The following is a 24,539-nucleotide window of genomic DNA, read 5'->3' as shown; positions in this document are numbered from 1 at the left end:
GTGGTATATAAATAAATGTCTAAAATAAATGATTTAAACACATTCTTTCTCCTTCCCCTGCACAGCAATGAAACCATTTGTTCCCATGGTTCCTCAGGGCCCAAAGAAATGACCCCACTACCCCGTCCCCTTCCCTACTGCTATACCTCCTCTAGGACTGGTGCATTGCTGCGCTGCACAAGCCAACGGATAGCCGTCTGCGGGGAATGTGGAAGGCACTCAAGGAAAGTTGAGTTGTTCTGTACACCAAACACCACCTTTTCTTCAGCCATAGAGATTCCTGTGGGAAAAGGACAGAGATGGGGTTATGTGACTAGAAGGAGAGGGAAACTGTCTTACCCTCTACACAAGCTTTTTGTGGAACACGCTCTCAAATGAAAAGCCTGTAGCAAAAAGGCAAGCAGTTCTCTCTATGCCTCCAAACCTTAACATGTCAGCCCTAGCGTACCTACCCCCTGCCAGTTCTGTGGTCATTACTCTTAGAAATGGGTTTTTGGAAGAGCCATGCAGGTTCTCTAGAATGCAGTCCACCTCCCTCCATCCCATTTCTGTAGCTTTTCTGAGAGAAAGTGCTGTAGCTCGGTGGGCCAAGCAGATGATTTGCACATGCAAGGCATGTTCAGTCCCTGGCATCTCCTGGTAGGGAAAGGCCCTGGCCCTGAAACCAGCAGAGCCACTGCCAATCACTATAAATCATGCAGAATTAGACCAACAAATTGACTGTATAGTGCAGCTTTCTATATTTTATATACTGTATTGTACTAGTTCGTGCCATTATGCCTCTGTTAGGGAAAGCTATACCTGATTTACTTTCTGCCTATACAGTACAGTCATACCTTGGAAGTCGAACAGCCTAGTTCCTGAACGATCAAAACTTGGAAGTGACTTCCAGTTTTCAAACATTCTTTCGGAAGCTGAATGTCCGACGGGGCTTCCGTGGCTTCCGATTGGCTGCAGGAGCTTCTTGCAACCAATCAGAAGTTTCACTTTGATTTTCAAACGTTTTGGAAGTCAAAACGGACTTCCGGAAAGGATTCCGTTCAACTTCCATGGTATGCCTGTAAATACAAAGAGGGGACTCAAAATGGCTAGTCAGACAGCACAAGAACCCCTTTCCCCTTCATGTAGCAGTTAGCTTTCTTCAAATGATTATTTAGTTTTCTCAAGCGCAGAGATAGACAAATACTTTAAAAAAATTAATTCAAAATAAAAATGGAAACTCAAGACTATTTCAAATATTAAATAAATAACACATGGGTGTTTTAAATACATAATACAATACACATACACACGTCTTACGTATTCCCAAAGTTACATACTAAAGCTGTCATTTTGATGACAGTTTACAATGACTTAAAAGTAGGTTTTTAAAGAGCACTTGCAGGGCATTTATAAGTTGTATAACAGTATATTGTACCCACCTGGATAGACCAAAGTCTCTGAGCTCTGTGCTTGAATTAGCCCTCATTATAATGACTTGCTCTGAAACTCAACAAATATCTCGCCTCTTCCATTAGTGAGTTATGGTATATGAAAAGAGCCTTCCCACATGTATAGAGGATTAGATAATTGCAGTATCAACAACTTCTTGACTGCTGGTATTCAGCATTCTCAGGATCTTGTAAGTTATGTAGTATTCATGACTGACGGATGCTTCCAGACTCAGAATTCTAAATACTGGTGAAGGCCATTTGCAAAACCTCATGAGACTCCTTGTTCTTTCCTTGAGCTCTGTGTGTAGTAGCATTAAACACCGGCTCCTTGGTATTGTGGGAAGTGATAAACAGGGTCATTGCCCCTTGTGTTGTGCAAAATACTATCTTTTCAGCTATGCAGACTGAGCACTAATTAGTTGCTCCCTGAACCCTGTGGGACTGTCTTGATTTATTCAGCAGTTCTTTGCATCCCCCCCCCCAAAAAAAATCTGTGTTGGCTATAGTACACAATACTGTGCATATCTTATACATGCAGACATCATGGCTACAATATCCAACCTCATGTTTCTACCTTCTCCACCCCCTGCTTTGCGCAACATCTTGTCTTATGAAGAGTTCTAGAGAACTGGACAGCTTTCCACATTTTGGAGGCATTTTGACTGGTCCTTGCAAAGGAATTGCCTCACTGTGGATTTCCAAGTTTTATCTTGTGGACAAGCACAGCTACCTTATGCTTTGTAAAGAAACCCCCAGTCTCCCTACCCACTATTTGTGCTGGGGACTTGAACTTAAAATTTAATGTTTAAGCTCTGGTAATCATTAAATGCTTTCCTGCAAGGAAGTTGAAGATGTTTATTACCATCTCAAAAGAGTTGACTAATTGTTCACTGGCCTCTTTCCCCTCAGAAGTTAAGAGGAGGAGGTGGTGAAGTGCCTTCGTGCAGTTTAGCTGGAGGGTGTATGTGCTCCCCTGAGTTTAAACACCTGTATAAACAGTGGAGTTGTGTGTCTCCTCCACAGTTAATATCAATTGGCTTAGATCCTAAGACCCACCAGCCGAGTTCAGTTTGCCAAATGGGGATTTCTCACCTCACCTTCTTACCATTGAAGCCCTGCCTGTCTCCACCTCAGGGCTGCTCTTGATGGTCAGGAGCCCCTTGAAATCTGTTTACACCAATGGGATGGCCACAGCTGGAGAAGGAAGCAGATAACCTCCCCACTTCAGTTTTCACTGGGGCTCTGATACAAACTTTGCTCTTAACTACAGCAAATACAGTCTCTGAAAGTTGCACATAGTCATAATCACAGGTACACATTGTTGTGCTTGGGAATCACTGATGAAGGAGGGTGTTTTTGTTTTTGCATTTTGCACTAAATCATAGAATCAAAGAATCTTAGAGTTGGACGGGACCCAAGGGTCATCTAGTCCAACCCCCTGCAATGCAGGAATCTCACCTAAAGCATCTATGACAGGTGGCCATCCAACCTCTGCTTAAAAACCTCCAAGGAAGGAGAGTCCACCACCTCTTGTGGGAGTCTGTTCCACTGCTGAACAGCTCTTACTTCCAGAAAGTCCTTCCTGGTGTTTAGTTGAAATCTCCTTTCTTGTAACTTGAAGCCATTGGTTCATGACCTACCCTCAACAGCAGGAGAAAACAAGCATGCTTCCTCTTCCATGTGACAGCCCTATTTGAAGATGACTATCACATCTCCTCTCAGCCCCCTCTTTTCCAGACTAAACATACCCAGCTCCTTCAAGAGCTGCTCCTAAGGCTTACTTTCCAGACCCTTGATCATCTTCTTTGCCCTCCTCTGCACACGTTCCAGCTTGTCAACATCCTTCTTAAATGGTGGTGCCCAGAACTGGACACAGTATTCCAGGTGTGGTCTGACCAAGGCAGAATAGAGTGGTACTATTACTTCCCTTGATCTGGACACTATACTTCTGTTGATGCAGCCTTTGCTGCTGCATCACACTATTGGCCCCCACAAAGTTGATGGACATTCTCATTCAAATGGTGTGTGCACACTGCATCACATGAACAATTATGTGGAGCGGAGCTTAACTGGGCCCCCACAATATTTTATTCAAGTTGGCATCCCTGTTGACTCATGTTAAGCTTGTGGTCCACCAATAACCCTAGATCCTTTTCACATGTACTGCTAGTAAGCCAGGTGTCCCCCATCTTATATTTGTGCATCTGGTTCTTCCTGCCTAAGTGCAGAACCTTACATTTGTCCCTATTGAAATTCATTTTGTTAGCTTGTGCCCAGTTTTCCAATCTGTTAAGGTCATTTTGAATTCTGATTCTGTCTTCTGCGGCATTAGCTACCCTTCCCAATTTGGTGTCATCTGCAAATTTGATGAGCAAATACAAAAATTGTTAATATATAGTAGTAGGAAGAAGCAATCCCAATGCAAACTTCCAGTGTGTTGTGTATGTGTTTGTGTTTTGTTTCAGATACTAGGTACCACTTTGAATTTCAGTTGAAATATTTATTTTAACTACTATCCAGCTACTACTTGGGAAAAGAAAATGTAAAGGTGGTGGCATTGAATGTGTGGGTTTAGAGAAACTTATTTCCCTTCTGAGAGTGCAAAACAGAGGGAGTTGCTTATCTGCAGTTTTTGCAGGTGGGTAATTTAGAGTGAAGCATTAGCCAAGTCCAAAGTGGGAGTCACTATAATGGAAGTGTGCAATGATAAATGTGTTACTTTACACCTACAGAGGCTCAGAGTAAGGGCCTGTATTAAAGGTGCAGGTTAAGGATCCATTGCAAAGTAACTTGAATCCCATATGTTGGAGCCTGCACAAACCAGAACCAAATGTAGGGTTTACATTAACTTCTGTGCCTAAATCCAGAGCTGACAGTGTTTATGGAAACTCAGGTGAGCACCTCAATATGTCCAGCTTTTGAGCAGCTGTGGCTAAATTAATCACTAATGGCTCCTGACAGCCGCAAAACTCAATGTAAATCAACATGGCACTTTGAATGAGATGAGTGCCACTTCCCAGGTGGTCTTTCTTGGGCTCTGTGTTTAAACCACCTCCACTTAAGATGTGTTTTGTGGGTAAATCACCCTGGCAGCACTGAGAGTGATCAGGAGGAGGCTGCATAAACTTCTGGCAAGAACTAAGGCTGAGGTACACTGAAGCCTGCTTTGGCGCAAGGGATGCTGTTAAGTTGTTTTTTTACATTTTCCCCAGGACTGAACAGCGGTGGGCAGTAATCTCCTCTTGCTGCTTGGTGGGGGCTTAGCAGCTCATTGGTGTGCCCAGTAGAGTGCCCTTTGACTCACCTTTTGCAGTGTCCTGGCACTGGCTGATCGGATTGGCCTCCAGCAAATTTTGGCACTGGGCTCGCCTGCAAGGAAGACAGTTGGTGCATATGCTTAGCCAGGTTTCAGAGATGTTCAGCAACATCTGGACTCTCTTAAGGAGACTGATGGGCTTGGCCTAACAGGCAGTGCATGCAATAATGGCATGTAGGGATAGTATGGCTCGGGAATAGAGTGGCGGGGCCCCCAGTTCTTCAGTCTTCATCAACTTCATCTCCAGTTGTTTTTGTGTTGCTTTGCACAGGAGGCAGTGCATCTTCACCATTCCTTCTCCATTCCAGCAAGGTGAAGTGCTGAGCACCTCGCCTTATATAGTAAGAATGCTAACCAGTGGGCCTCCAGAAGTTGGTAGACTCTAACTCCCATCATTCCTATTTCTGTGCTGGCTGGGGCTGATTGGATCTGGAGTGCCACAGGTGCTCTATTTCTGCATTTCCCACCCACCCCCCGCCCCTCTGCCTTTTCCCTGCAATGATCTGATGACCATCTGGCAAAGAAAAGATCAATGCTAGGCTTCTACATCACTTTCCCCACAGCCAGAAGGTGCCTAGGCAAGAAAGTGTCTGGGATTGGAGCCCTGTGTAGAATGAAGTAAGGGACCTAAGCTTGGGTGCTGGTTGGGTTAGGGAAGGCCAGGATTTACAGGCAGTCCAATTTGTTTGATGCTCAAGTCATATGATCTAAAAAGAACTCCAGACTGGCCATCCAGTATACATAGCCATAGTAGATGCTCATGTGTAGATGGTGATCCCCATCCCAACTACGCCAACTCAAGAGTACTAGGAAGTGTATGGAGGACAGAGAGGGCACCCTAAAGAAGGGAGAGAAGGACAAAGTGGGAACTCACCTTTTTTTGGTGAGCAAGTAGGGCCTGCAGGACTTGCCATCCCAGGTGCAGTAGGGATCTCTAGCCAGGCAGCATTCAGTGCAGGTTTTTCCATAGTGTTCACAGCGATACAGGGAGAGCCGGACCAGGCCATTTGTAGTGCTCACATACACCTCCTGCTGCTCACAGAACCAAGAATAGAAAGGAGGCATCAACTTTTGTTTCCCTTTCCATTAAATCATGAAAGCTGGTAGACTCCCATGAGTATTGGGACACAAACATATTATGGGAGCAGGAAGGAAGATTCAAAACCATAACTTCTATTTAGTAAATATTGAGAGAAGCCTGCCCTGAAGTACATACTCTGGAGCATCCTTCTGTAACCTGGTGCCCTCCAGATGTTTTAGGCTATCCTCTAATCCTTGCCCATTGGCCATGCGTGCTGGGGCTGAAGGGAACTGTAGTCCAAACACCAGGTTGAGGAAGGCTGTCCTATAGAAAGATGCTACTGATAGATTAACAAATACAGACTTACCCTCTTAGGAGAAAACTGCATGTCTAAGATGGCTGAAGACATCTACAAGAAAGAGAAGACAGGAGAAGTTTGAACAAACACAGGGAACTCCTATTCTGAATTCAGTACTGTATTAGCATCCCCGAAATTCCACCCCAGCTATAGGCTGGTGTGTTCATAAACTGAGCCTGCCGTCTTCCTGTCATTCTTGTATACGACTAAAAAAAGCGACCCTGCTGGATCAGGCCAGAGACCAATCTAATCCAGCATTCTGTCCTCACAGTGGCCAACCAGATGCTCACAGGAAGCCAGCAAGTGGGACTTGAGTGCAACCACGCTCTCTTCCCAATTGTGATTTGCAGCAAACTGGCATTCAGAAGGTTGAGTTCAGAAAAGTAGCAGGCTAATTTGTTCTCTGTTCTTTGCCAGCATAAAAACAGCCTTCACCCTCCAGATACGTTGTATGCTTGGGCCTTTCTTGCCCTGTGTGTGTTAGTTCCCATTTCTCCACTGCCCTGTAACACGCCAGTTAAATGCAGAGTAAATAAAATTCTAGGTTGATGCGGCGCCGAAAGTAAGAAGCTGCTGTAGGCTCTCAAGAGACAGCTAAGCCCTAGGACAGTTGATAAGGTAGGTGGGAAATGCACAAGTCCCATCAACCCCAGTCAGCATAGCTAACAGTGAGAAATTATGGGACCTGTAGCCTAACAACACCCAGAGGGCATCGTGTTGGCTACTTCTGTAGTATATGTTGCAAGGAGGGGACACTAGATCTATGCAGTCATGTATCTTATGATCAATATTTTTAAAAATGTATATTCCATCTTTCTATAATGCAGGCCATAACCTTTAGTTCAAAGTCATCCGTTCAAGGTCAAATTAAGTCAATACTGAAGGGAAAAATCAACTTGCTTGGCTTCCAGGGAAAACTGCCAGGAGTTGGCTATTGCTCTATTTCAACCTTTTTCAAGCTTGATGCCTTCCAGATATTTTGAAGTACAACTCTCATCAGCCCCAGCCAGATGTGCTGAAGGTGAGCCAAAGCAGTTTTATCTCAATAAGCTGTGTTGTCTGAGACTGGTGGGCAAAGGAGTCCAAATATACCTTGAAGGCACCAGGATGGTAAAAGGTGCTCTACACCAAGATTCCAATTAGAGAAGGAAAGCACAACATCCTGAATGTTGATTGGTGCAACCACCATTCCCCACAATAGACAAATTCTCTATTTTCAATCAGAAAAAAATCATCATAAGTTACGTCTGGCAACATGGCACTTTTTTTGGTGGATCCATAAACAAAAACGCTTTTAAGGATCAATGAGATTTCCACAGTACCTTTGAAACACTGATCTCTTCCAAGCTAATTTCCTGAGGGTCTTGGCCTCCTATGCCAGCAATCCCCACTTTTAGTACTTTGCCATCATCTGCAGAATAAGATGTAAGGACATATCACAGGGTAACTGCACCAATTCTTGCTGTACGGAATTGGTTAGGTCAAAGTTAGTCAAAGTGTTAGATACTCCAAGGTATGAAAAACAGGATGTTAGAAACGATGCAACCATTGCTCCTGCAATACTCTCAGCATGCAGCAGAGGCTTCAGAACACCGAGAGTGCTACGCAGCTTTGCATGCAGAAGGTCCCAGGTTCTAATGCTACAATTCCATGATTCTATTAATCCCTGGCATCTCCTGGCAAGGCTTGGAATGTCCTCTGCCTGAAGCCTTGAAGAGCTGCTGTCAATCAGTGTAAACAATACTGAATCAAATGCAGTGATGGTCTCATTCAGTGTATGGCAGCTTCATTTGTTCCTGATGCTTTTTGCTCAATAGCTGCTGTTTCTTTTAGTCATAGAGTCATCTCTCTCTCTCTCTCTCTCTCTCTCTCTCTCTCTCTCTCTCTCTCCCTCCCCCCCCCCTCTCTCAGAACACCGCTATTACAATGGCCTTCACTTGATTTCTATATACTGTAAGCTTGTTTCAATGCTTGATTTGAGGATTGGATAAATCAGTGCTCAGCTTTGCTTCTAGATCTTAGTGGCACAACTGCACATTATAGTCAGTTACTTTCAGGTACTGTTACTAAAGAGACTTCCAAATGGAATGGTTGGCAATGTGGTCAAGTGATGATGTCAATTTTCATTTATGCCTAGTCCCCATACACTGTCATGCCAAAACTCTGTAGGGTTGCCAACCCCTCAGTGATGCAAATGCCAGCTAAGATTGTGTTGGCTTCTGCACCAGTGGCTGACTGTTATTTTGTGTTTGAGGAAAAGTGGGAATGTTGGTCTGCTTTCTCGAATATGAGAATCAACATAATTATGTTCATGCCATGCATAGGGTTGATGTGTGCAACCCATACATGTCCACATGCTGCACAGCTAAGGTACACAGGATGGGTGGTGGCAGGACAATGTGGCTACTTAGCCTACTGCAACTTTGGTGATTGGTCTCTTTCCCCCAACCCTTCCCTTTATCCTACACTATAATGCAAGCACAGGCCCAACCCGCCATATCTGCCACCATCAACCACAGAAGCAAAACACTTTTCTTATTAACTTGGTACTGAGCACCAGAGCCATACTTTCCCCCAATGATACAAATTTGTAATGTTCCCAGGGGCAGGGAGAGAGACTATAAAAGTTTTGACTCCCTATAATCTTATCTTAGGCTGTGTAGAATGTGGAGTTCTCAGAAGTCAACACAAATACCTTAAAAGTTGAAGGCATTTCTGTTCCAAAAGAGCTTTCCCAGCTGGATGAATAGGTCTCTGCCATGGGTGTCCACTTTGTGTTGTTTTCAGGTTTGTTTTCTGTTATTTCTGTGCTGTTTTTATTATATTTTGTACATTGCTTTGGGAATATGTGTTCAATGCACAACACTGAAGATATCCCACAACTATCTTCCATAATCTTTTGTATGGAAGATTTTCATATGGAAGGTATTCCATAGCAATAATAATGTGTTATTTCCATACAATTTTTTGGCTGTGATATGTCTTTCTTGGGATATCACGATCAGATTAGTTGCATGCTGTGCTCAAGATGTGGACTCATCAAGCATATTTATATAGAGCTATTATGATCTTTGCTTTGTTATATTTCATCTCTTTGCTAATAATTTCTAGCATTGTTTTGATAGCTGCAATGTACCAAGCCGATGTTTTCAGTGATCCCTATCCAAAATGACAGCCTGTAGTTTCTGGAATCCTACTTTACATTTTTATATTTGTTTAAAATGTGTATCTTTCAATACTTTGTAGAGAATCAGATTTTTACTGGTAGGCAGTGCTTTTTTTCTGGGGATACTCAAGGGTACACAGTACTGGCACCTTTTTTTCCCTCTAAGAAAGAACTGCTAGTAGGAAAATTATGCTTCAATTAGCAATCGGAAGGGTCACTTCTTATTTCAGATTATACTCATGTTAATAAACAAAAACTGCGACAAAAACTGCAAGAAAGGCTTTGTAAGAAATAGAATGGCAGTGTACAAAGAATGCCCACTCATGGGCTGGTGACAGCCAGTACTGGCGCACTGCTCTTTCCCCTTAAAGAGCCAGAAAGAGATCAGCATAACATGGGTGGGGAGGGGTGAACTGGGTCTTCCTCCTCCATAGCCCGCTTCCTACATTAGCTTCTCTCCAGCTGTGTTTCTCCTAGTGGGGATCTGCAATAGGAAGCAATCCTCACGGGGAGAAAAATGTTACAGGTAGGTAGCCATGTTGGTCTGACATAGTCGAAACAAAATAAAAAATATTCCTTCCAGTAGCACCTTAGAGACCAACTAAGTTTGTCATTGGTATGAGCTTTCGTGTGCATGCACACTTCAAGGCCACAAACACAGGCAGTGGAAAGACGTGGCTTCCATCACCACACTCCCATGTTGCGGTATCCATTAAAAAATGCCCCTCTCCAAGCCCTACTGCTTTGTAGGCATTTTGCATTATTTTGGTTGAATCATGCCACCACCATATCTAATTGCACCCTAAGTCTCAACTGGACAAATAATTGTAATGTAACAATTACCGGTAGCAAAAACTCTCACTTTCAGTTTCTTGTTAGGCCATTCTAAAACTCTTCTTTGCTCTGAAGTCAACCCATCGAATTTGATGGCTATACTTCAAACAAGTATGCTTAGGATCACAACCTTGAACCTCTTTAGCCTGGTACCTCAAATCCTTCCCTCTCAACCTCTGGAGCTCCTATCTGATCTAATGCAGTACCTACTGAGGTGAGATTCTTAGGGACAGGCAGTTCTTTGTTAACAGCTTTCCAGAATAACATCAGGGACCATTTCAAAATATAAAGTTGTCAGATTATTTTATAGCATTTTGACTGGGAAAACTCCTAAATTACTACGACAGTCTCTTTTCCTTCATCATGATGTTTGGGCACTACCATCCCTTGCCTTCCTTTGCCTGCTGAGCTGGAAAGGACACATGAAGGGCCCATGGAAAAAAGACCATTGTGATGTAGTGTGTCCCAAAGAGTTGCAGGACATCTTTAGCTACCGTAGCACCCTCTACCTGTTCCAAGGAAGAGGACATCAACCGGTCCAGCCTCTGTATCCACTCTGTCCACCAGCATCTGCTTGATCTGGAAAGCTACATTAGCTCTCATCAAAACAGGCTTCCAGTGGAGTGGATAGATGGGGTCCCACATCAGATGGTGGGTGCGCATGAAGCCAATCACTTCATCAGGAAAATCCTTTGTTGACTGGAGGAGTGGGTCATATGTTTCGCTGGGACACTGGCAGAGAAAGAATGAGGACATAAAAAGAGGGAAAGGGTATAAGGACAGTACAGGATTCAAGTTCCACAATAAGTAGCCTCCTTGTTCTGTAGCAGCAAAATAACAAAAGCAATGGGGGTACCTTAGAGCCTACCAATATGTGGCTGTCTCCTAGTTCTTTCCAACCTCCCTATTAATGGGCTGGCAAAAAGAAGTCTTCATGACAATTCATCAGCATTTTAGTACAAATTTATACTAATATATGGACGTTCCTATGCAATTCTGCCTACTATACACATTTTTACAAAGCAACTTTCCCTAACTAACATAATGCATTTGTGTATGTCATTTTCACTACTATATGAATTTTAAGCACACTGTACTACAGTATGTGCATTGCAAAATGTGGAAAACTGCAAGTGCTGAAGGAAGGCTGTTTTGTTTTGTTTTTATTGTTCCAGAAAGTGGAAGTTAGCTAGGCTCACCTTTAAATGCAAACTGAATCAGATTCCAAACTCCCCATCCCTGACTGGAACTTTTGTTTATTTAAAGACATACCGTCCCAGGGCGGGGGTAGGGGATCCGTCCCCTGAATTCCACCCACTGATAGTCCAAGCCTTCCTTATGTGCAAAGGGTCCATTGAAAGCAGCCCGAATGGCTGCCAGAGAGTAAACGCACACAGCAGAGCCCCTAAAAATGCCACTGGGAAAGAAGAGGGGACAAAAGTAACTGGCAAATCCTAGAATCATACTCTATTGATGCTGTGGCTATATGGTACATGCATTGTGCGCATCTGAAAAACTGTTATGTTGAAAGGTTTCTAACTTAGAAAATAGGCACTTTATTCAAGGATTTGGAGGACCTCAGGTTCCCTCCCTCTGCATTAAATCACCACAGAGGTCTATCCTTAAAGAAGATTCAGAGAAGCACTTTGTTCTCACTAACTGTCCTCCATGTTGATCCTTGCTTTGTGGAGTGTTGTGTTTCATAATGGAATACTACACAAAACCCCATCCCACCTCCTCCATGCCTATGAGTGACTTAGCACAAGGTGCACTACATTTTGCAAGTAAGTATTTGGACTTGGAGAGAGCGATTGTCTGGTAGTGCTTTTTCATGCCTCCAATTCAGAGCCAAGGGAACTCATTCATAAGGTATCTGTGCACAAGCACTGTGTTTAAATGATGTGTTAGCCTTTGTCAATGCTGAAGCACACCTGGTGTGTGCACAAACAATGAGTCAATTTCCTAATGTGGGTTGTTCATCTTAACACTCACCTTGACACTGTGAAGAGGCCATAAACGAGAGGGTTCTGTGCATTACGGGTGTGAAGGAGGAATACATCCTCTGGAAAGAAACATTGGGGTGGGGGTGGGGAACACACAAGATGAGATGAGGAGGTCTGTGGCTGGCTGCTAGAACCATCTTGAAGACTGAACACAAGGGAGAGCTCTAATCATAACAGTGTCTCCACCCTTATGGCAATTGCAGCTTCAGCTCCAAAAATCCCAACATTACCTAAGCAGGTACTTCAGCAGCTGTTAAGACAGAGTCGGGGGGGGGGGGGGACGGGACGACTGGTGGGCAGAACACATAAAATCCTGCTGTACTAGTTATGACCAGAATGGTGTATCCTCTACACTAGAAAAATTAAAATTCTGTGCCAAGAGTCTTAGCCCAAGACAAGTTGAATTCTACACCCTGGATAAACTAGAAACTAGTGTGTCTTCCCAAACTTTTTTGCTTAAAGGTGAATGCATGCTTACCTGCACACAACTATTAAATGGTAAATAATCAGAAAACAAAGTATCTTAACTGTGCTATGTCTTGTATTAAATAATAAGGATGTGGGTTGAGTGGTGACTGTGGTGTGCTTTATTTTTGCTGTTGAGAAAAGGGTGTCGTCAACTGAGTACTTAATGTCTGGTAAAATATTGTTGTGTATTAATGAACCCTCAGTGCTCTTGCAGCAGTGGCCACATTTCCCATTTCTGATCACAGAGGACTGCACATTGGAAAAGAGTCCCTCTCCAGAAAGAAGTACAAGCACAAGTATTGGTCTGCCCACCAAAGTGCAGGTTTGGTGGAAAAGAGCTTTCAAATTAAGCATGTGTGCATTAAGAAATAATGTCCTCACCCCAATACATATGATGATGGCCATCCAGCCATTGAGAAAGTAAAATGGAGGAACTTCCTTCCCATAGATTCACCCACTCACTCAAGCAAGTTCAAGTGGGGCAGAGAGGAAGGCATGGAAAAACGCTGCTGAACCAGTCACTCCCACCAATAATAGTAATCACTGATTACCACAGGAAAGAATGAGAGAATGCAAGGCAAACTTACCCAGCTGATCAAAGTGCGTTTCTGTGCCCTGCAGACCTGGAATGGAGCAAACCAGCCGGGCTTTTAGGAATGTGCTCCAACGATTGATGAGGCTGTGCTTCCCACCAACATCATTCTGCCAGCCACAAAGAGGAGTCAGTCAGGACTATAATCTCTTCATCCACTTATGGAAAGCCTATGTCCCTGTTCCAAGCTACTGCTTTGTCTGGAATCAACCCTATCATGGTCACACAACTGGTGTGTCTTAAAACTTTGGGTGATCAGAATTGTCCAGCCCTTCTGGCAAAAGTGGAACACCCACAGGGCCATTTCCCAAGTCAACATGGCTGCAACCTCAAGCTGGTTCTCAATGCACACTTTCTGACTTCAAGGTGGTTGTTCTGCCTGATGAAAAGAACGCTTATCAGATGAGTACCATGTTCCAAGACAGAGGGAGAAGGAAAATTATCCACACTGGAAGCTGCAGAACAGGGATGGGAAGCCTCTGGCTCTCCAGACTACAACACCCACCATCCCTGACCATGGACTATACTGGCTGGGGCTGATGTGAGTTGGAGTCTTCATCAAGCACAAACTCTGTATTCAAAATGAAAGTATATTGCACACTAAATATCTCAAAGCAATGTGTACTATAACACAAAATAATACAATCTCAAAGAATATATTTACCGGTCTCAAATCAATATTTGAGAGATATATGCAATCTTACAAATTACAAATTTGATGTTGCCAGGTTCAAGAGTGAGTTGTGTGAGTTGGAGTCCAGCAACATCTAGAAAGCCAGAGGTTCCCAAGGAGGAGGGAAGAAAGATGTTATGTACCCAGTCACTCTGAGAAGGATTCACATTCCAACAAAAAGCAGGTCATCCCACTGGGGTGGGGAGGTAGCGCTCAGCATCCCTTTCTGGCCTGTTAAAAGCATGATCATATTGGCAAACACTATTCAAACCAGCAAGCAATGGTTCCTATAGGCTGAGCTGATTCTTTGAATCACAGCTGGGTTGTCAGGTTGACTCCTCTCACTGACCTTGCAGACCCGTGCCACCCGGCTATAGATGCGCCTTCTCTCCCACTGTCCAGCTTCCACTGCAGTCTCCCGGAAAAAGAAGTACACCTTATCATCATCATGGTTGTAGGTGTCGGGAATAGCATAGGCACCAATAAACACAGGCTCTGCAAGGAGGGAAATTCAGTTAAAAGTCAAAGGATCACAGAATTTTAGAGTTGGAAGGGATTCCAAGGGCCACCCCTGCAATCAAGGAGTCACAGCTACAATTCAATTAAAAATTGCTGGCAGAACAATATATATACCTGTGTATGTATGAATAAATTATTTTTAAAAAATCAAGATAACAATAAAAGAGGACAACTACGGTTGCAAAAAACATTCAAAAGGACAAAAGAAAACCCACAATTATGAAACTCGTGGGCTACCTGTCCTTTTTTTGCCACCTGAGGCAGGAAGATGTTGCTACCCTGGCTGCTGCCCTGCTGCTGAAGCCCTCCTTTCCAGGGTAGCATGGCTGTAGGAGTGGAGGCTTCTGGTGATATCTTGCCCCACATTTTTATGTCCCACACACTCCCCCACAATCCCTCTGAATGTAGGGTGGCTCAGGGAGACATTTCTACTCATCTCCTGTTCTCTGGTCAATCACATCTCTGCAATACTCAGTCAATCTCAGTCCAGAAGTATCGCTATCACCAAGAGATCCGACCCATTTCTCTCTAGGCAGAAAAACTATTGAGTTAATTTGTGTGTCAATGTAAATCTGCTCATCCATTTTGGCTTTTGTTGTTTAAAGATTGAGTTTAATATACAAAACAGACCTACAACCTTTCCCTCGACTTGCTTTGCTTGGAAGAAAGGGCATGTCTGCTCCACCAAATGATCATAAATAACTTTTAACATTCCTCATGGCAGCAAACCAACACCAAACCTAGGTTACGTGAAATTCATTCACAAACACACACGACGTAACCAGCTCCACATAAATGATACTCTTCAATGTATAACACCAAAAGGTTTTTTTCATGTGAAAACAACAGGTAAAGAACGACAAAGCAAATCAAAGTCCCACTAAACCAGTTCATTCATAAAGTCCCAAATATGAGCTGTTTCTCATCCACATTATGCCTCTGTGTATTCAAAAGGCCCAACGAGTCCAAAAAGTCCAAAAGGGAGCTTGCTGCAGTTCCACACAAGGATTTCCGGAATAATCATCCTGTTTCACCCATCTGGGCTTCGTCAGTGGTACATGCTTCTACATAATATAAATATAATACATGTTGTTTTCATATGGAAAAAAAACCTTTTGATATTATACATTGAAGAGTATCATTTATCTGCAGCCGGTTACGTTGTGTGTCCTCATGGCAGCATGCATTGAAATGATCATGCAATGGACAGTAGCCCTGACTGAAAAGCTGATGTGCCAGATTCATGCGACCAAAGGGAATTCTAACCCCCATCCTTTCTATAATGTATGGCAACTGTTTTGTGATTACCGGTATATGTGCCAAGAAGATTATGTTTATAACTCCCTGAGATCTCATGGTAATACATGGAAACATTTTTTGGAGTGAACTGTAAGAATTTGATTCATTGGGGTTGAAGTGTTGCGAGTTATCCTCCCACCTGTTATCATGATGGCAACACAGCCACATTAGCTGGTTTAGGTTCCACATCCTTGCTGTATCACTCTGTAGATGAAGAGCTACATGCACAATAATGGCAGACTTGTTGGCTAACAGAGGTCATCTTCTGAGTAGCTTCTTCTACCATCGCCCACTTACCATTTAACCAGTAGTCCTGGTTCTGTTCTGTCCGGATATAGTTCTGGTCAACCCTGTCAAGCTGTGTACGGAAGAAAGCAGCACTGCTGCCCATGAAGTCAACAGAAGTGCCTGAATAAAACTCCCCATCTGTCAAATCCAAAAAAGAAATTATATATATATATATATATATATATATATATATATATATATATATGCAGAAAAGCTACATTCCAGATCTCTAAGGAATTTTATTTCGCTTCATGCCTACACTCTGTACATTTTAAGTAAGAAAAAATAATATTGGGCTAACAATTTATGTATGATTGCTCTCTGACCCCCTCCTCAGTGTTCAACAAATAGAAAAGTCCTCACTCAGTATGGAGATGCATTAATGGGAAAGAGGATTAATATATCAGAGACAGGGGTGTCCAAGAACGTTTTGCCGCTGTGGGCAAAATGCCCTGCTGATGCTCTGCCAACACTGCTCCCAACAGATTTTGACCTCCTCCCTGCCTTTGCCACAGTGCCCACACTGCTGCCTGTGCTGCCACTACAACTGCACCCTTGCCACAATGCTACAGTGGTGGTGAGGGTGCCATGTTAGGACAAGGACATTGGGCATTGTGGCAGCAGCAGTGGTGGCATGGATGAAGCTGTGGCAGGGCTTCCAGTGGTGGGGCGGGTGGATCTGCTGCCTGAAACAAAAATATTTTGGGGAAGTGCTGGCCTTGACCAGAGACCATGGATCAGAGAGTGGGGGACCTTTATCCACATGAGGACCACATTCCCTTCTGGGTGACCTTCAGGGAGGGGGACACATGTCAGTGGTGGGCAGGGCAGGAGTAAAGTCAGCAGAGCAATGAATGTGCATTTTAGTCTTTTGAACAGGGCCAGTTTCTTCATAATCACACATCCTTCTCGAACATCCATGTAGACAAGCAGGAAGTTCAAGGGCACATTCCAGCCAGCCAGAAACACCCAAGGAGGATGGCAAAATAGGGCTGAGGGGTGTGACTTGGGAGGGGGTGTGGCCTGGGGAGAGTTCCAAGGGCCAAACAGAGAGGAGGGCCACATGTGCTCCCTGTGCTTGAGGTTCCCCATTTCTGCCACTGAAGAAAGGATGCACACAGAGACAAAGATTGCAAAAGCCACTGCTGGAATTAAACCTGTTAATATATATTGCATTGTCTTAAATGATCCTAGCATATATTGGGTTGGATCCACTTGTGCTCTGATTGATCCAGAAAAGGCCTACATTAGTGAAAAGGGGAGGCAGTTTTTGCTTATTTCCTCTTCCCTCTCCCCCACCTCAAAATATGAAGAAGTTTGGGGGACCTTTTGGAATAGTGTGGTTAGTGGCCTGCAGGATAAAGGAAGATCTGGAAAAATGGATCTTCCTCCTGACTTTGGGTCCTAGAAGCCTCTGCTGAATCAAATAGCATTCTGTCAGTCGAGGGATGCTATTGGATACAAGAAGCCATTGTCTAGGTTTCGCGCCTGCTTTCTGTTCACAGTCCCTCTTACCTATGAGCAGCCCTGTGAAAGGCTCATGGGGGCTGTATGGACACTTGCCTCTTCCAGATTCTATGGAGGACGTCACCAGCTGCACAGCTGACACCACTGGTTCCTGCAGAGGACCATGGAAAAGATTTCATAAGCATCACTGTAAACAGAGTGGTCACACTCACAGCGGAGATTGTTTTACACTTCAAAGAAATTGGCTCAACAGTCCTGGCTGCTCTCCAGGGAACCTCCTGAACTAGAGAGTTTTAAGGTACAGGCTGTTATTTTAATCACTGTCACCACCCCTTTCCACTCTCTTTGTTCACACCCAAACTATTTGCCACAGGAGTATCTTACTGTGGTGCACTTGTTACCTGCAAGCGGTACCCATTGCAATCTGGACTGTGTGGGTGGTCCTGTAGGGGCCCAAATGGATGGGTGGCATGTAGCTAGACGAAATTATTTTTGGTGCTCTCCACCTCTGTGACTCAAATAGTCAGCACTACCTACCTTGCCTTTGGTGCTAAAGTTGTAAAAGTGCTTTAGACGTGCTGTGAAGCTTTTCCACAGAGTGGCAGCCTCACAGAAGTTCCAGATTGGCTGCCCTTTACTGAACATACTTGAAAAATTTATCATACAGTTGCAACTCTAATGATGCAGGTCAGGAGTTATTAATTTGGCTTCTCTTTACTTTAAAGTGAATAAGAAAAGCCCATCTAGTCCAGCATCTTGTTCTCACCGTGGCCAACAAGACACTTATATGAAGTTTGAAAGAGGACTCTCCCAAATTGTGATTCCCAGCAACTGGCATTCAGAGGGCTGATTCCAGAAAAGCAGAAGGTTAACCTGTTAGATGGTCTGAAGTTCCTCTCTCTTCTTTATACTTTACATCACCAAAAAGGCCTCAGCCTCCCATGCACATTGTGCATTTGCGTGCTTTAGGCTTTCTTGCCCAATGTGTTTCAGTTCCCATTTCTCCACTGCCCTTTAACACTACTTTTGATTGCTTTTTCACGAATTGCCATATGCTCTGATTCAGCAGTAAAGCAGTAAAGAATGAGTTTTTGCAGGGAAAGCTCTGGAGCAAAAGAAACAACAACATTCAGATACAGAGCTTTAAAGCGCGGACCAGGCCTGGAACGTGGAGGAAAGGTAAGTGTGGATAAGCCTTATAGATCTTAAACAATCAATTTCCTTAGGAGAGACCATCACCACAAATTAACAGGATTAATGAGGTGATTGATTTGAAGCTCTTTGAAACCTTGAAATCAGGTACTAAGCAATGTGGTGCCCACTTATTATTTGTACTTGTATTGTGCAAATCCAAAGAATTTGGCCTTTGACCAACATAAGCCAAAGAGTCAAGAACAGCCTTAAGCCTGTGTCTAGGGTATTATGCCAAAGTCTGGCTGGAATTGGCGAGATTGGCCCAAGTGAACAGATTACAGAATTTCACCCACTGCTGGGATGGTTGCCATGGAGTTACTAGAGAGGGCAGAATGCTGGTGTGGATGATAATAATACCTGAAGAGAATAAGTGATTGTCTCCTAAAACCCTCATCACTTATTCACTCTGGGTATCTCTACAAAATGTTTTTGTACTGTCTGCAGAAAGAGCAAATGCACAAGGCATATTCTGAAAAAGGCTGGAAGAGTGGGCAGCTGTCTTCCTTCCTTACTATGGAAAGCATCAGAGAAGAGTCTCAGTGAAATAATTCCCTGTTCCTCAGAGAAGCAGGTGATATTGCAAAATGCAGAATTAAAAATAAAATGCTGGCTTTTTTTATCTGACATAAGAAGTCAATTCGACAATCATTCCCCTGCTCTCAAATATACATAGTATGCATAGAGGGAGAAGTTGGATGCAGAAAGAGTTACACCGCATCTATATTCTGCTACAGGTGTCAGCAAACTTTTTCAGCAGGGGGCCGGTCCACTGTCCCTCAGACCTTGTGGGGGGCTGGACTATATTTTGAAGAAAAATTTGAACGAATTCCTATGCCCCACAAATAACCCAGAGATGCACTTTAAATAAAAGGACACATTCTACTCATATAAAAACACCAGGCAGGCCCCACAAATAACCCAGAGATGCATTTTAAATAAAAGACACATTCTACTCATGTAAAAAATGCTGATTCCAGGACCGTCTGTGGGCCGGATTTAGAAGGCGATTGGGCCGCATCTGGCCCCCAGGCCTTAGTTTGGTGACCCCTGTTCTGCTACCTGTAATACTGGCCCTGTGGGTGCAACTCACCTCCACTCCAGCTCTGAGATATATGAAGGCACATATTGGCTGGTAGGAGCCTGTTCCACAAGCAAACACATGAGTGCTGTTGAAATGCTGGAGAAAACGGACGAAATTGGCACATTCCATCTAGTAAAGGAGTCAAAGATGTAAAAGATGGCAGGACTTTACTTGGACATTTTTTGTTTGATCCAGTATTCCCTCATGAAAGGAAAGGAAAGTCTCTGACTTACAAGCTATTTTCAAGATCTGCATCTAACGGTATTTGCTGGGTGATAGCTGGTTTTCAAAATCTGGTTTTCAAAACCAGCTAAACATTGCAATATATCACAAAATCTGAAATAAGGAAGGAGCTATGCAGAGGCAAACAGGACAATGTCCTGGCAACTGCCCCTACTTCAGGGTCTAAAACTGAGAAATGGTGATATTATCAATCACCTCATGGTGATATTGTGAGGTTTAGCTGCTGATAACTTTGCAACGTTTTGCTGGTGGGTTACTGCAATGTTTAGTTGGTAAGTTATCGCAATGCTGAAAACCAAATATCGTAGCCCTTACACACATGGTGGTTCAGCAATATATTGCCAGCTCAAATATTATGAAACAATTATCACGATGTGAACTTCTAACTGATTTTGGACGATATATTGATATATTGCCCAGCCCTACAAGCTATAGCCTCAATCCAGCATCAGTACTCATCTGCTTACCGTTTGAGAAGTTGCTCCTGCCTGTGCACATCCACAAATCACTAAACAAATGTCTTTATGCATTCTTAGCTACAATCCTATAGTATATCCCAGGCATCCCCAAACTTCGGCCCTCCAGATGTTTTGGCCTACAACTCCCATGATCCCTAGCTAACAGGACCAGTGGTCAGAGATGATGGGAATTGTAGTCCAAAACATCTGGAGGGCCAAGGTTTGGGGATGCCTGGTATATCCTATACTTATGTGGGAGTAAGCCTCAGTGAATTACAGACTATTAATTGTACATTTGTATGAATGGCTTCAGAGCAGGCATCCCCAAACTGTGGCCCTCCAGATGTTTTGGCCTACAACTCCCATGATCCCTAGCTAACAGGACCAGTGGTCGGGGAAGATGGGAATTGTAGTCCAAAACATCTGGAGGGCCAAAGTTTGGGGATGCCTGCTTTAGAGCATGTAAGAATGGTTTTTTGTTTAGGATTTATGGTTTTTGTAGTATTTTATCTAATTTTCGTGTTGTAGACTGCTTTGATGGCCTCAGGTTATAAAGTAGTTTATAAATTTGTAAAATAATGATTGATGGTGATAATAACAACATTAACATCAGTTCATAGAATCATAGAGTTGGAAGAGACCACAAGGGCCATCCAGTCCAACCCCCTGCCAAGCAGGAAACACCATCAAAGCATTCTTGACATATGGCTGTCAAGCCTCTGCTTAAAGAGCTCCAAAGAAGGAAACTCTACCACACTTCTTGGAAGTAAGTTCCACTGTCGAACAGCTCTTACTGTCAGGAAGTTCTTCCTAATGTTTAGGTGGAATCTTCTTTCTTGTAGTTTGAATCCATTGCTCCGTGTCCGCTTCTCTGGAGCAGCAGAAAACAATTTTTCACCCTCCTCTATATGACATCCTTTTATATATTTGAACATGGCTATCTTATCACCCCTTAACCTTCCCTTAACATACCCAGCTCCCTAAGCCATTCCTCATAAGGCATTGTTTCCAAGCCTTTGACCATTTTGGTTGCCCTCTTCTGGACACATTCCAGCTTGTCAGTATCCTTCTTGAACTGTGGTGCCCAGAACTGGACACAGTACTCCAGGTGAGGTCTGACCAGAGCAGAATACAGCGGTACTATTACTTCCCTTGATCTAGACGCTATACTCCTATTGATGCAACCCAGAATTGCATTGGCTTTTTTAGCTACTGCATCACACTTTTGACTCATGTCAAGTTTGTGGTCTACCAGGACTCCTAGATCCTTTTCACATGTACTTCTCTCAAGCCAGGTGTCTCCCATCCTGTATTTGTGCCTTTCATTTTTTTGCCCAAGTGTAGTACTTTACATTTCTCTTTGTTAAAATTCATCTTGTTTGCTTTGGCCCAGTTGTCTAATCTGTTAAGGTCATTCTGAAGTGTGAGCCTGTCCTCTGGGGTATTAGCCACCCCTCCCAACTTGGTGTCATCTGCAAAGTTGATCAGGATGCCCTCAAGCCCATCATCCAAGTCATTGATGAAGTAAGTTCAGTGGGACTTACTCCTGAGTAAGCATGTATAGGATTGCATTGTAGTTAGTAATCACAGATCATTCAGGAGGCACCTCAACCTATACCGTGGAGCCTAAAGTCCACCATTTTTACCTTAGGATTCTTCCCAGCCAGTCTGCACTGCTCCATTTGCTCTCTAGGAGCTGGCCAGAAAATCTGGAAGAGAAAACACAACCAAGAATGTGGATGGAATCCATTGCAGCAGTAAGTGGGATATGCACATGGGAAACAAGGTCCACTCACCTAATGAGATGTCCCTTCCACTTCTCTCCCCACAGTCCATGTATAGCACATGGACCAAATCCCGATGGTCGTTTCCTGTTTTTGTCCCTTCCCACCCCACCCTACAGCAACCTCCTTTGGCACTCTGACCTTCTGCGGCTCTTTGTTGGGGATGTCAAGGTTGAGCAAAAATATGTGGTCCTTAGCGCCTGCCATCAGCCATGCCCTCTTTTCATCCACAAGTAGTGACTGGAGTGCCAGCTCATCCTCAGAGTCCAAGAGCAGCTGAGAGCTGTTTGATTTCAGGAGGTCTGTAAGGTGGAGCATGCAAACAGAAAGATGAAGATGGTGGGCTCATCATCTGTACCTGTACCTTGCCTAGAAAGCACAGGTGGACCTCCAAGTGGTTTCCTGCTTGTCTCGTGATTTCTAGGCATGGGTCTGTGTGGTTTTCCCTTTGCACTGCCACTTTCCCCCAGAAAACCCACTCTTTAGCAATAAATCATAACAAACAGTAATCTGCGGAAAACCCAATTGCCATTCCTGCTCACTCTCTCCTGAGAACGATTTTCAGAAGCCGAACGTCCGGTGCTGCTTCCACGGCTTCCGATTGGCTGCAGGATGTTCCTGCAGCCAATCTGAAGCCGTGCCTTGGTTTTTGAATGGTTCCAGGAGTCAAACGGACTCCCAGAAGGCATTCTGTTAGAGAACCAAGCTACGATTGTACTTTTGTCCATTTACTGTATTTATTTTTAACGAACTATAAAATGGTGATTTTCCTGAGTCAAAATGAGAGTATACCTAAACATTTTTTAAAGAAAAAAAAGCACTAATAATAATAATAATGCAAGGAGCATTAATGAAAGATGAGATTGGGCCACTATGGTTAAAACTTTTAAAAAGTCAGGGCTCTGAGAATGGAATACTAGCGGGGAAATAGCCAAGAAGAGACATTACTATGTGTTAGAAGTTGGTTTGTTTCCTGAATGTTTTCTTCTTACCGGCTTTGAAGGGCTGAGTCAATCATAGGGTCGGGGCTGCAGTAAAGTTAAAGAAGAGTTTGGATTTGATATCCCACTTTATCACTACCCTAAGGAGTCTCAAAGCGGCTAACAATCTCCTTTCCCTTCCTCCCCCACAACAAACATTCTGTGAGGTGAGTGAGGCTGAGAGACTTCAAAGAAGTGTGACTAGCCCAAGGTCACCCAGCAGCAGCATGTGGAAGAGCATGGACGCGAACCCGGTTCACCAGTTCACCCGGTTCACGAGGCTACCGCTCTTAACCACTATACCACACTGGCCTATATAGAGACACAACTGACTATATGGTGGTGTGGGTGCATTATTAGTGTAGAACACTGACAGGAACAATGATTAACCCATGAAGGGATGCAGTGTGTGGACTTTGCACTCTCTATGTGCAATTGTTGCTGGAGACAGATTGCATGTCACATGGAAATTAACTGAGCCACATCACTTTTTAAAAAACAAAAAACATACCAGGGTAACCAGACCCTGGCAGAAAACCATGTCTGAGAACCTTCATTGATAAGTATACTTTCTTTCTGGCTCTTTCATTTGTTCTGTTTTCATTTGGGCAAGGGTGCCATGAGACAGAAACTGTGTGATGCTGTAGACCAGGCATCCCCAAACTGCGGCCCTCCAGATGTTTTGGACCAGTGGTCAGGGATGATGGGAATTGTAGTCCAAAACATCTGGAGGGCTGAAGTTTGGGGACGCCTGCTGTAGACCCATCACCCTTTGGCATATGTCCCTCCCATCCCATAGAAAGGTGGAGTCTGGCTGGAAGTGGGAGGGAGAAATGGGCATACTCTTGGCAGCAGTTCAATGGGGATGAGCAGTGTTAAGTGTGAAAGAGTGTGAAAGTGACTTCATCATATTATTGGGGCCGATTTTATACAAAAACCTCTGGAAGCAAGCTTTTTAGTTGTGCAAAATACTTTCTCAAACAAAAGAAGGCTCCAAAACAAGGAACAAAAACAAGGAAACCTACCATGTTTTCATTCAATGCTTCTGTTTTTCTAGCTGTGATGACTGCTATTTAAACAGAGAATGAAAAAGGACTGCCCCTCCTTGTGCTCTTGCCACTGCACTGGGCCCCACAATCCTGACACTCCCCATTGACAACACTAGGAAAGCCATCGTCTTGCTGCTGTGGTGGGCTATTGTTTTTGGCCTTATTCTCTCAAGCACATCTTTCCTTTGCGCTCCCTGCCTTGAGTTTTCTCATTTCCTTTTGGCCAGCCCATCTGTTTCTTTCTCTCTCCCACCTATTCTACTCCCAGGGCGGAGGGCGCCTCCGAGGACTTTCCAAATGTAAACCCCGTCAT

At 43.8% G+C, this 24,539-nt stretch overlaps 1 protein-coding gene across 1 annotated transcript in view; it reads right to left on the bottom strand.

Moving 5' to 3' along the window:
- The window catches only part of LOC118080603 (semaphorin-3D-like), a 45,312-nt gene that overhangs the window by 943 nt on the left and 19,830 nt on the right, over positions 1–24,539 (bottom strand). The window contains exons 3-17 of the mRNA XM_035106076.2: positions 22,339–22,499; positions 22,060–22,122; positions 19,722–19,841; positions 17,486–17,588; positions 15,980–16,108; positions 14,214–14,359; positions 13,187–13,301; positions 12,121–12,190; positions 11,401–11,545; positions 10,638–10,860; positions 7,451–7,539; positions 6,138–6,179; positions 5,624–5,781; positions 4,738–4,802; positions 147–280 (exon numbers count right to left, since the gene is read on the bottom strand). Of these exons, the coding sequence (XP_034961967.2) occupies positions 147–280; positions 4,738–4,802; positions 5,624–5,781; positions 6,138–6,179; positions 7,451–7,539; positions 10,638–10,860; positions 11,401–11,545; positions 12,121–12,190; positions 13,187–13,301; positions 14,214–14,359; positions 15,980–16,108; positions 17,486–17,588; positions 19,722–19,841; positions 22,060–22,122; positions 22,339–22,499 (1,763 nt within the window). The remainder of the gene's footprint in view (positions 1–146; positions 281–4,737; positions 4,803–5,623; positions 5,782–6,137; positions 6,180–7,450; positions 7,540–10,637; positions 10,861–11,400; positions 11,546–12,120; positions 12,191–13,186; positions 13,302–14,213; positions 14,360–15,979; positions 16,109–17,485; positions 17,589–19,721; positions 19,842–22,059; positions 22,123–22,338; positions 22,500–24,539) is intronic.

The sequence above is a fragment of the Zootoca vivipara genome, chromosome 2 (assembly GCF_963506605.1).
Source record: "Zootoca vivipara chromosome 2, rZooViv1.1, whole genome shotgun sequence".
Classification (NCBI taxonomy): domain Eukaryota; kingdom Metazoa; phylum Chordata; class Lepidosauria; order Squamata; family Lacertidae; genus Zootoca; species Zootoca vivipara.
The sequence above is the reverse complement of the archived record's forward strand: the minus strand, read 5'-3'. Positions and strand labels throughout refer to the sequence as shown.